Below are 11,861 nucleotides of genomic sequence, written 5' to 3'. Positions count from 1 at the left end.
CTTTGAGCCACAAAGGAAAGACAGAGAATGTGTGTGTATGTGATTTAAATAAATATTTTCCAAAATGTGAGCTGATTTGATTAATGCTGCAATACTAAGCTTGACTTGCCACCTCCAGTGTAGGAAATTCCTGGAGATTTGGGTTTGCCACTAGGATTTGGAGAGGGGAAAGAGAGGCCTCAGTGGAGTATAATGCAATGGAGTCCGCCCTCCAAAGCTGCCATATTTTTCTCCAAGAGGATTAATCTCTGTCATTTGGAAATCAGTTATAATTCCTAGAGAACTCCAGGCCCTGCCTGGAGATTGGCAACCATACCTATTGAGTTCAGCAGAGCTGGTTTCCGAGTGTATTTAGGGCTGCATCCTAGGAATATCTACACATCATGAGAAATCTATATTATTATTGTTCTTGATGTTGATATGTCATACGCGTTATTATTAATACGTACTAATACACATGTAATAATAACAAGAACAAAAATAAATAACCAGACTACAACTCCCAGCAAGCGAGCGCACCGAAGGTACAACTCCCATAATGCACCCCTCCAACAGGCCTCTCTCAAGAAGCCAATAAAATCTCAACTCTTCACCAACCCGCCGTAAGAGGTTACGGTTTCCTCCCTGTTTATGTCGCTTGGACTACACTTCCCAAGATGCAGCGCGCGAGACATTCCGTCCGAGACGGTGTGGAGGCGCTGCGCGATGCCCGCCGGGGGCTGTAGTTCGCTGCGACCTGAGGACGTGCGGGGCCTGGTGACGCCACAGAGGCGTCGAACGGCAGGGAGGTGACTGTCGGTGGGGCAGGGAAGAAGGGCTGAGCGGAGGCGGCTGCGGTTTGGCTCGCTGCTGGGGCGCTCTCCGGGCTCGAGGGGAGGAGGCCCGGCCGCCATGGCGGCCTGTAACACCTGCGCCGCGGCCGCGCGGCTCCTCGGCTCCTCGCTGCCTTCGGCGCGCAGAGGTAACGGCCGGGGGGAGGAGGGAGGGCAGCGCTTCCCCCACCTCCCCAGCCAAGGCCAGGCCAGGCCCGTCACCAGGCCTTGGCTACGCCCCTCAAGCCCCCCAACCCAGACTAGGCCTCGCTCGACCTCCCCAGGGTTGCCAGCCTCCAGATAGGACCTGGAGATCTCCCGGAATTACAACTGATCTCCAGCCATCAACGATTAGTTCCCCTGGAGAAAATGGCTGCTTTGGAGGGTGGACTCTATTGCTTTATACCCCGCCGAGGCCCCTCTCTTCCCCAAACCCTGTCCACCCCCACCCCCCAAATCTCCAGGTATTTCCCAACCCGAAGCTGGCAACCCCACCCTCTGAGTCTGAACTCCGAGAAACCTCTTGGCCGAAATCTGTTTATGGATGAGGGAGTAGTTAGGCTACCCACCCACCCCCAAACCCTCCAACTTTATGTACCTCTTAACTTGCTTTACAACAGCCCTCTAAAGTAGGCCAGTCGTGTGCGTCCCATCTGCCTTTGCTAGCTTGCCTTATTGGGGCTTTTCTGTGCTGCTTCTCGTCCTCAGAAGGGTCCAGAGTAGCTTACAGAAAGTCCCAGCTAAGTAAGCTTTGAAAGAAACAAACAGTGAATACACAAGCATCTATGGGCTGAGGAAGGGGGATCTGATAAAATGGCTGTTGACACACCAAAATGTGTGAAGCCTGGGCCATGGAAGCTTTTACCCTGGAAGTTTTTGTTAGCTTTTCAGGTATTACTGGACTTGTGTGTTGCCTAACTAGTGAAGACTAACACGACTGTCCACCTGAAACCATGTAGTAGTAGGTTCTGGTCCACAGAGCCACCTACAGCTGGCCTCAGCTTGTGGGTTTCTCCCCCTCCTCTATTTTATCTTTACAACAAACCTGTAGGGTTGACTGACAGGCCCAAGGGCACCTGTTGAGCTCTTTGGTAGAATGGGAGTTCAAATCCACACCTCTGATACTTGCAGTGCAATCCTTAACAGAGTTACTTCAGCCTAAGCCATTGATTTCAGTGAGCTTAGACTGACATAACTCTGTTTAGGATTGCACTGTTAGTGTGGTAACTATCCAACTACACAGTTGCCATTACTGTAAAAACTGCAGGGAATGTTTTGCATTGAATGCTGCCTTGAATAGTAATAGTAATAATAACTGTGCGTATATACCCACTCTTCTAGACAGATTATAATGGGAGAAGGAAAGCATATAAATGCAGTAAATGAATTTGATCCATGTGTTACACATAGGAATCGGTTATCATATTGCTGTTCTAACCAGCAAAAACGCACTGGGCTTTATTACTCCTCCCTTTCCCTTTTAATATTATGCTGTAGCCATTTTTTTTTTAATTGTGAAGTGCCTTGGTAGAAGAAAAGTATATAAAAGTAGTAAATACGTATGTATTTGTTTTTATTTGTTATTTATTTATATACCACTTTCCCCGGGATCCTTAGTGGCTATGTGGTACCACCACCAATTTATTTATTTACTTTATTTATAGCCTGCCCTTTGTAACACAAAGAAAATAAAAGGTGCCCTACCTTAACAGGGTTATGCAAATCCCTCCTCCAATACTGCAGGGTGTTGGTGTTGAGACTTTAAGGCTGTTAGCCTGTCTCTAAATAACAGATTCTTCCATCTGGAATCTCTGCTAATATAACTACTTGGAAGCCTTGAAGTTGCTATGTAAACTGTTGTGAGCAACAGAAAACATTTCATCAGTTTGCATTTTTGTGTACCTCTGCGTATTACCAACCACTCCTCCCTTCTCCTTCAGTATTTACCGTTTGGAAGTTTGGAAGGATACAGATGGGCCAACTTACAATTCAGGAACAGATCTCTAGCCAGTGTGGGGTAGTGTTTAAAGTGTTAGATTAGGATCTGGGTGGCCCAGGTTCACATCTCCACTTGACCATAGAGGTTCGCTAGATGATTCTGCAGCTTAACCTAGCTCACAGGTCAGTGGTTGTGAGGATAAAATGGAGGAGGGGAAAATGGTTGTAAGCTACTTTGGGTCCCCATTAAGGAGAAAAGCAGGATTTAAATAAATAAACAAAAGCTGTTGCCCATTATTAAAAGGATGTTAGCTTAGCTTTCCGAAACAAAACCATATACTTTTAATCCTCATCTTACTGACTCCAGTGCACTCTTGCTTATTAATCAACTAAACATGTAGTTGAGTAATCTGCTGATTAAAAGTTGCAGTCTCCAGTGTTTTTACTGTTGTCATTTTTTGCTTCTGCTCCCTCCTCCTCTTCTTCCTTCTGTCAACTGTTCCCTGAATCAAGCTTCTATCCCAAATGCTTCTATAAAACAGTCCCTAAACATGCTTCCCGGGTTGGTGGGCTGGGAAGAACTTTGTAAAGTTGTGTTGCTTCATATAGGCTAGGGGTTATGTTCAGTAGAGCAGAGCCTTGACTATTCAGAAGGTATTGCATAAGATCTTTCAGTTCTTTGTGCTGGTGTACAGCCCATGATGGGAGGAGGCAGTTCCTGCCAGGGATTCCTTGAGGTCAGTCAGACCTGTGGAACATGTCCTGCTCTGACCCAGAACGTTTCAAAGAGAGGCTTTTTAAATTAAAAAAGAGCAAAACCCTCAGTGTAAAAATTCTGCTTGCAAAGAATTTTGATTAGCCCGTCCCAACTAAAGCTAACCAAAAAAGTGTAATGCTTCATCCAACTTCAAATGACGATACACCGTGCTGGGACAGAGAGACATCCACCTGCAACCTTTCTGCTCTCCATATACAGGCAGAGTTCATCATTACTCTCATTTAGCCGTAACCTGTCTTTGTAAAGCTTCTCCTAAAGTAGATACGGGCACGAACTGGGAAAAAACCAAACCGTGTGGTTTGTGGTTCGCTGCATTTTACAAACCGCAAACTTTCACAAACCTGCCCCAGTTCACAAATCTGTTCATTTGGTTCGTGAAAACGTCATATCTGGGTCAGCAAACCATCACTTCCGGGTCAGTAAAGGTCACTTCCAGGCCAGCAGAAGGCCACTTCTGGGTCAGCAGAAGGTCTGTAGGAAGCCCATCCCCTGTTGCCTAGAAAACTGATTGATCGGTGGCAGGCTGTTTGCAGTGACAAACCAAAAAACGAACCAGCCTAAAGTTCGTGGCGGTTCGTCAGAAATAGGCTCTGACGAACTGCCGGTTCATGCCGAACTGCCGGTTCATATTTTGGTTTGTGCCCATCTCTATCTTAAAGTAATAATTTGTATGGGAATTGAGGGAATATTTATGTGTATGCAGACATGATTAATTGTGAGGGTTTGGCGTGTGGCTCTCCCCACCAGAAATCAACAAGAGAACTCTGTTTTTGCTTAGGAGTTCTCCTACTTCCAATATCCACCGCCAAAACAATGATCTACCATTTCCCTCACCAAGGGCATTTGAGCAAACAGTTGGACCCCTGGATTGTGAAAGAAAGCTGTCTTGGATTATTGACCTACTGAACAATCCTGACTTAGCCACAATAGCTGAGTGACAGCAGTGTTGTTGTTTTTTCCCCTGTTCCCCTTCCAGCTTAACATACTAGGCTTCTTCTGTGGGCTCTCTTTGCTGTCTAATCCTCTTTTGGATTTAATGTATAATTTTTTTATCTTGTAATAATTTACTGGAGTTCTTATAATCCTTAATATTTATTACTCATTAAATCCCACTATAATAGTGGTGTGTTGTAAGTTCCGTACACGAAGGTATTTTCGAAATTGTTCTGGCTAACTTATTAGTAAGCTTTCACCAAAAGGATCAAGCCATTATCTTTTAATTCTGAGGCATATCATACATATCAGTTTCATATAAAAGTGAAAAATGTTAAAAACTGAAAAGCCTTTCTGAATGGCTAGTCTAGCGTTGCTGTTCTGTCAGTATAATCTTTACCTTATATTTGATAGCATCACTTTTTAAGCAAATTGAAACAGGCCACGTATCAAAAGTGGTGAGTGAGTACATTCAAATCCTAGGAAATATTCTCACTTGGCAAAGTGTAACAGATACACTGACAGTTGAGTGGGTTTTGTATTCGATTTAGAATTCAAGATACTTTGAGTTCCTGGTATATTCTCTTGTTTGTTATCTTGCTGTAACCAAGCAGGGATACAATTTGGAATATTCTTATCAGGGAAGAATCTCCAGTGCTGATGTAAGATACTATTTTGGGCATACTTTTTCTAGCGGAGTCAAGGTTTCGACTTTAGGACGTTGCATTTTTCCTCAGTGTCTTATTCTGTGTTTTCTTTGGACCAGTCATCTGGAATACCCTCAAGATTAAAAGTGAGAACGCCACTTAAAATAATATGCTCATGGGTGTTGTGAATTGCTAAACCTGTATGTTGAGAATAATTATTTTAAAAAATTAAAATAATTATTACTGCAAATAGTGAAGTGCTTCTAGTTGGTGCAAAAGATATTCTGATGCAGCAGACAGATGTTTTGCGAATTATTCTAAAGTTCTTTTTTTAAAAAGCATTTAGTAGGTAGTAATAGTAATATTTGAAACTGTATGCTTCTGTATTGTGGTAATCATTATGAAGTAATTCATCTGTCAGTGCTCTAGAATGTGCACATAGAGAAAGTTTGCTTGCTCAGTTTAAATGTTTAGCTTTTTAGATTTGATATATTCATTCTTGTCTGCCTTTTTTGTTGAAAGGACTCTGCCCCCAAAACACAACTATTTTACAGTTTAAAAAGCTAATTGCTTCCTAAGAGAGCCCAGTAATACCTTTTGAATAAAGTGACGTTTGTCTCACACTCTCAGCCCAATCTTCATCCTGCTTCAAGTTTAGGGTGTTCATCTTTTTGTTACAAAGTTTTATGACCCGATCCTGTAACAGGTTTCTGGTGCCAAAGCTCCTCTGCATTCCTGGAGCTCCCCTAGCCTTAAATTGCATCACGTACACTTCAGTCCGCATGCACGTTCCTTGGTGTGTATGGATGTACCTCCTCAGTTGAGATGAACTCCTTGGGCTGCTGGATCAGAATTCCTCCATGATGTCAGATCACTGCAATGTTGTTGTAAAGTTATGTTTTTGACGGCATTGTTCCTCATCCTGTATTTTAGGAGTGGGGCTGTGGGAGAGTGAGAGAGCATGCAGAAGTCCCAGGTTCAATCCCCGACATCTCCAGTTAGAAGGATCTAACAGTTGGTGATATGAAAGACCTCTGCCTGAGACCCTGTAGAGCCTCTGCCAGTAGAAGTAGATGGTGGACTTTGATGGACCAAGTGTCTGATTCAATATAAGGCAGTTTTGTGTGTTCATGTAGCAAGCCTTATAACGTGTTTAAAAAATCTGCTAAAAGTCCACCTCCTTGATCCAAAAAACCATGATCATCATGCAGTGATGACGCTTTATTTACCAAGATTTTTTCCGTTGACTGGTATGGAAGAAGAAAAAGGCCCAAATGGGCAATAAGTCGTACCATTCATGGAAATAAGGTTCACTAGGGTTAAGCCCCAAATAAAATGATTTTAGGAGCTCCGTGGCACAGAGTGGTAAGCTGTAGTACTGCAGCCCAAGCTCTGCTCACAACCTGAGTTCGATCCTAGCGGAAGCCGGGTTCAGGTAGCCAGCTCAAGGTTGACTCAGCCTTCCAACCTTCCGAGGTCGGTAAAATGAGTACCCAGTTTCCTGCGGGTAAAATGTTGATGACTGGGAAAGGCAATGGCAAACCACCCCGTGACAAAAGTCTGCCAAGAAAACATATGATGCGATGTCCCCCCATGGGTCAGTAATGACTCGGTGTTTGCACAGGGGACTACCTTTAACTTTTACCTAAAATGATTTTAGCTGGATCGTGGTTAGACTGTTTATAATGCCATCATGATGTTATGGTATGAGACAAAGTAATGCCTTTTCCCCTTTTTCTAGGAATTACATGTGGCCGTTCTCGTCTCCCTGTTTTGGGTTTAATTGGAACTTTTGAAACTCGGTCTCTAAGAAATGTTCCATTTAGAACTTTTTCAGAAACGCCAGCCTACTTTGCTTCAAAAGATGGTGCAGGCAAAGAAGGTTCTGGAGACAGCAGTAAGGTAATGTGGGTTTCTCTCTTTTAAAAAAGACAGTTTGATATTCCAGAAACTGAAAGCAAGCATTCAGAATGGTTCGGTCGCTTTTGACTGTGTGCTCTCTTTTATTTGAATGAGTCTCTCCTATAGCAATGCTTACAAAGAGGTAGCCATCGTAGTCTGTCATAGCAAAATAAAACAAAACTCCAGGGGCACCTTAAAGGCTAACAACATTTATTTCTGTATGAGCTTTTGAGAGTCACAGCTCTTTTCTTCCGATGCTATAGAAACAGGGAATGACAAGCAGCATTAAGCCATAGCAGGCCATGGTTTAGCATAATATCTTAAATGAGCAAGAGAAGTTTAGTTAAAACAGGGCTTAGTTCCCCTTTACACAAAAGAGCAATGGTGTAATGGTAAGAAAAATTATTCAGTTGTTACTACTGCAGGGGGAATACTTCCCACTGCACTATTCATCTCTTGCTTTTTGCTCTGTCTTTGGCATGTCCCTCTGCTCCTGTATTTTTCATCCTCTCTTCTGATTTTTCTGAGTAAAAGCCATTTTCTGATTGTATATATATATTTTTTTCTAGACAAGTTCTTTAAAAGTTTAACATTTCCTGTGCTCATTGCAATCTTGTTAAAAAAAAAAAACCTTTAATTTTCTTTGTGTTAATGAGAGACTTTTTAAAATGATTACTTCTAGTCTTTTAGTGAACTAGCAGGGTTCTGGCATATGTTGGGGATATTTCCTTTATCTCGGCTATGAACATTTAGCTGCCAGCTTGAGTGCAAAAAAAGTTGGGGTGCAACTTAGGGAAGAGAGGACAGGGATAAAGCAGAAATCCCAGCTTGTTTGTAATAGATCTGCTTCTCTTAAAAAGTGTGCAAGTAGCAAATCAGACATCATTAGACTAATTCTAAAATCTTGTTTATTTCCATTAGAAAACGGTTGGTGAAGGCAGCGGTAAAAAGTCCAGTTCTGGAAGCTCCGGCAAAGGTGGAAACCAGCTGCGTTGCCCGAAATGTGGTGACCTATGCACACACGTGGAGACCTTTGTGTGTGAGTGCAACAAAGGGATTCTCTAGAAGTTTGCTTTTGGTGAAACAGCTAAAAAAAAATTGTTTCCTTGATTACTTTTTTTCATCGTTGCTTTCTGGATGACAAGTTTCATTCCTAGTGCAAATAGGCATGTAGGTCTAGAACAGGTAAAGTCTATTTAGATGAAAGGAGTTTCATAGAATCATAGAGTTGGAAGGGGTCATACAGACCATCTAGTCCAACCCCCTGCCCAGTGCAGGATCAGCCTAAAGCATCTCTGACAAGTATTCATCCAGCCTCTTCTTGAAAACTCCCTAGGCGGCTGATTCCACTTTTGAACTACTCTGACAGTGAAAAAGTTTTTCCTAATATCCAGCCGGTACCTTTGTGCATGTAATTTAAGCCCGTTGCTTCGGGTCCTACCCTCTGCTGCCAACTGAACAGCTCCCTGCCCTCCTTCAAATGACAGCCTTTCAAATATTTAAAGAGAGCAATCATGTCCCCTCTCAATCTCCTCCAAACTAAACATTCCCAAGGCCCTCAGCCTTTCCTCGTAGGGCTCAGTCTCCCTGATCATCCTCGTCGCTCTCCTCTGCACCCTCTCGATTTTGTCCACATCCTTTTTGAAGTGAGGCCTCCAGAACTGCACACAATACTCCAGGTGCGGCCTGACCAAGGCAGTATAGAGAGGGACTATGACCTTCAGATGTGTTGGTCTGGGAATAGAAGAGCAACATTTGAATCCAGTTGCACCCTAAAAACCAATGAGGTTTTCTAGGGCATAAGCTTTAGAGAGCCAGGCTGTCTTTGCCAGAAATCTTATATCCTGGAAAATTTCAATGGTCTTCAAGATGCAGGATCCAGGATATAAGCTTTCGGGCAAAGAGAGCTTGACTCTCTAAAGCTTATGCCCTAGAAAACCTCTGGCTTTTAGGGTGCAACTGGACTCAAATCTTGCTCTTTCTTGAAAGGAGTAACCCACATGCAGCACTGATTCATTACACGCTGCTACAATCGTCATTGTGTGATATTTGTGGTTCTCCTGTGTGTCTTGAAGTTGTCACTGGATCACCCAATTATGGAATACTCCAAACCAGTTCAGTACCACACACAAGCAGTGTTGACAGGCAGGGAGTGAAGGATGTTCTAAAATGTTGGTTGCATATGTTCTGCAGAAATCCCGATTGCCACCGTCATGGGTTTTTTTGTGTGTGTGAGACAGAATAACATCTGGCAAGCCCCAAGTGTAGGGCACTTGTTTGTGATATATGGAAAAAACCTGCCTGACCTCTTCTCTTCCATAGTAATTTCAGAAGAATCTTGTTTGACTCGCTGTGTAGTGTCTGCTTCTCCTTTTGTGTGTCAGGTTGGTGAAACTAAAGAAGTAGTTTGTCTTCTGACTAGGCATAATTGCTAGGAGATTAGTGGCTTCAGTGTCAGTTCTGCCTTAACACCTTTTCCATCTGTGGCAGCTGAAATGGCTCTCCAGGCAGGACATTGGAGTGTGTTGGAAGGTATCGCTTATTTGATTGTGCAGTTCAAGTGGGAAAGGCGGGCAGAGTTTTGAGTGGCAGAAGCTGTAGCTTATCTCTGCAGATACTGACTCAGCACTCTTTCTTGCAACAGACAGCTTTTGACAAGCCTGGAAAGTACGATCAGGATATGATTTTTCTCTTGATAACTGAAGTTGCATCATTAACATTTGGAAGTCTCTCCGTTGCCGTTGAGCTGGTTGGAAGGAGATTATTTCTGTCTCTTGACAGAGCCAGTCTAGGCGGTATTAAGCTCGCTTGAGCTGACGAATTTTAGAGGAGGATCAGAACTGGGTTCCAGCATGACTGCTGCCTCTGTTCGTTTGTTTCCTTTCTCATATTTGCCTCCCACTCTTCCTACGAGGAACTCAGAGTGGAATGCCGGAGGGTTATCCCAGTTTATCCTCACAACAGCACTGTGGTGTAAGCTATGCTGAGTGCACGCGGCTGGTCTAAAGAAGCCCAGTTGAGTTTTTGACTGAACAGGGATTAAAACCCAAATCTTTGTATTCTATTCAGTGGGTGTTCATGTCCAATTTGAGATCCAAGTGGGCTTCTCAGAAGAATCATGGGAACCCTGAATAATCCCTGATATCTCCTTGTACATAACAAGTTTTGAAGGGTATCTTACCATGCAAGATGAGTCCGCAGGCCAGTCCCAGATGGCACCGAAGGCGACAGTCACCTGCTGAGATGGGGTCTGCAGACAGCATGCCCCAAAGGGCCCCAAACTAAGCAGAGCTGGAAACCAGCAAATACCTAACTGCAACTCCAGCAAGTGCCGAGAAAGCATCCTTCATCCCCAGACACCTCAGCAGATGGGGTCCAGTGAGCAGACAGCCTTGAAGCAGTCACTGTTGCCCCGCTGACATCTAGTCTGCAGAGGAAGGAAGGCATTTAAACCGGAGCAGGATTAGTTAGGTTTAGGAGGACTCATCCAGGGCTTTCTGGGCATTGAAGTTGAGAGAGCATGCAGGGGTATGGGAAGGATACTGCCAAAGCAGCCCCCCTTCCCTCTAGTCTGAGCTCAACCACAGAGTGGGTGGGAGCATCCACGTGTAGCCATCAGGGCTTTTATAGCCTGAGAGGTGTGTATCACACAGGCTGGAAAAAACCCACGTTACTTTAAAAACAACTTGGTTCTTAAAAACCTGTTGTTTTAGTTATAACCTGCCTCGAGCAGATTTTTGGAGAGGCAGCATATAAATGTTCTAAATGAATAAATGCAGGCATTTGAGAACGTAAATAGGTTTTGCAGCTCTATACAGGGCTTGGCATCTCAAAATGTGATGCCATCAGAAAGGAAATTGAACCATCTTGCCAGTCCCTGCAAAACATTCCACAGAAAGCATTCCAGCTGCATAGTTTTGAAGGCAATTGTTATATCCGAACAAGCCCAGAAGGGTATGGAGTGATTCTCTTGATACACAGACCTGCACATCTTGTTCTTGCAGTCTTCATAATAGTGGTGGCTGCATGGCCTGAAAAGGTGTCGCCTTGGAAGGCTCCCAAGAGTCGCTCTGCAGATTGTCTTACATGCTTTACCAGTCACTTTCCTTGAAGGCAAACGTTGTTTTGGCCAGATATATAGCAACACCTTAACAGTCTATTGGTTTATGCACATGTAAAAATAATGCCATCCTGTTAATTGAGACTCAGTGTGTGGGAAGGGGAGGTGGCATAACCACACTGTAAACAGCTGGCGCGTTGGTTACCGTGGGTCAGAAGCAAGTTTGCTTGGTATTTGCCCATGTAATCTCAGTGTCCAAAAAGCCTTTAAGGGTACAAAGGTCTGAAACAGCATTTTTCACGTGGCTAACCTTTTTGTGCTGAGGAAGTCATGCGGCACCAGCATGGGCTTGAGGGCATTCCAGGACAGCCGTAGGAATTGGGTCTGGCCTTCTGAAGCTTCATTTTGTGTATAATAGGTGTCTCTTTGGAGGCCTATCACATTTCCTTATTTTGAAAGAAGTAATATCTTGGGTCCTTTTTTTCTCTAAGTTGCTGGTCTCTCTAGCTGCTTTGACTCTAGAGGGGCTGCGCATAGCTTGAATCTTCTCAGTGGGGCCAGTCTCTTTGTAATCTAATTAACTGTGTTCAAAAGGTTGCCGGCTCAGCTGTGGAAATAACCACCCTTAGCAAAGGGACATCAGTATGTTTGTTTCTAGCAATTGCAAAGAACTGGCGGACACACAAATAGCATTTGAGTCCCTGGTGGTAGAAGTCCTGCTTATGAGTTCCAAGGCTATGAGGGCTTTGATCGTGAACTTGTCAGTAGTTAGTTGGCACTTCCCCCCCCCC

The 11,861-nt window shown here is 43.8% G+C and overlaps 1 protein-coding gene across 2 annotated transcripts in view; it reads left to right on the top strand.

The window, feature by feature from the left end:
• Positions 1-746: 746 nt before the first annotated feature.
• Positions 747-11,861, top strand: part of CLPX (caseinolytic mitochondrial matrix peptidase chaperone subunit X) — a 33,672-nt gene continuing 22,557 nt past the window's right edge. For both annotated transcript variants that reach the window (XM_055002225.1, XM_055002224.1), the window contains exons 1-3: positions 747-961; positions 6,850-7,010; positions 7,932-8,049. In XM_055002225.1, the coding sequence (XP_054858200.1) occupies positions 892-961; positions 6,850-7,010; positions 7,932-8,049 (349 nt within the window). In that variant the 5' untranslated portion in view covers positions 747-891. The remainder of the gene's footprint in view (positions 962-6,849; positions 7,011-7,931; positions 8,050-11,861) is intronic.

This window comes from Eublepharis macularius, chromosome 18 (genome assembly GCF_028583425.1).
Source record: "Eublepharis macularius isolate TG4126 chromosome 18, MPM_Emac_v1.0, whole genome shotgun sequence".
NCBI classification, from domain to species: domain Eukaryota; kingdom Metazoa; phylum Chordata; class Lepidosauria; order Squamata; family Eublepharidae; genus Eublepharis; species Eublepharis macularius.
Note: the sequence above shows the minus strand (reverse complement) of the source record. Positions and strands in the feature narration are given on the sequence as shown.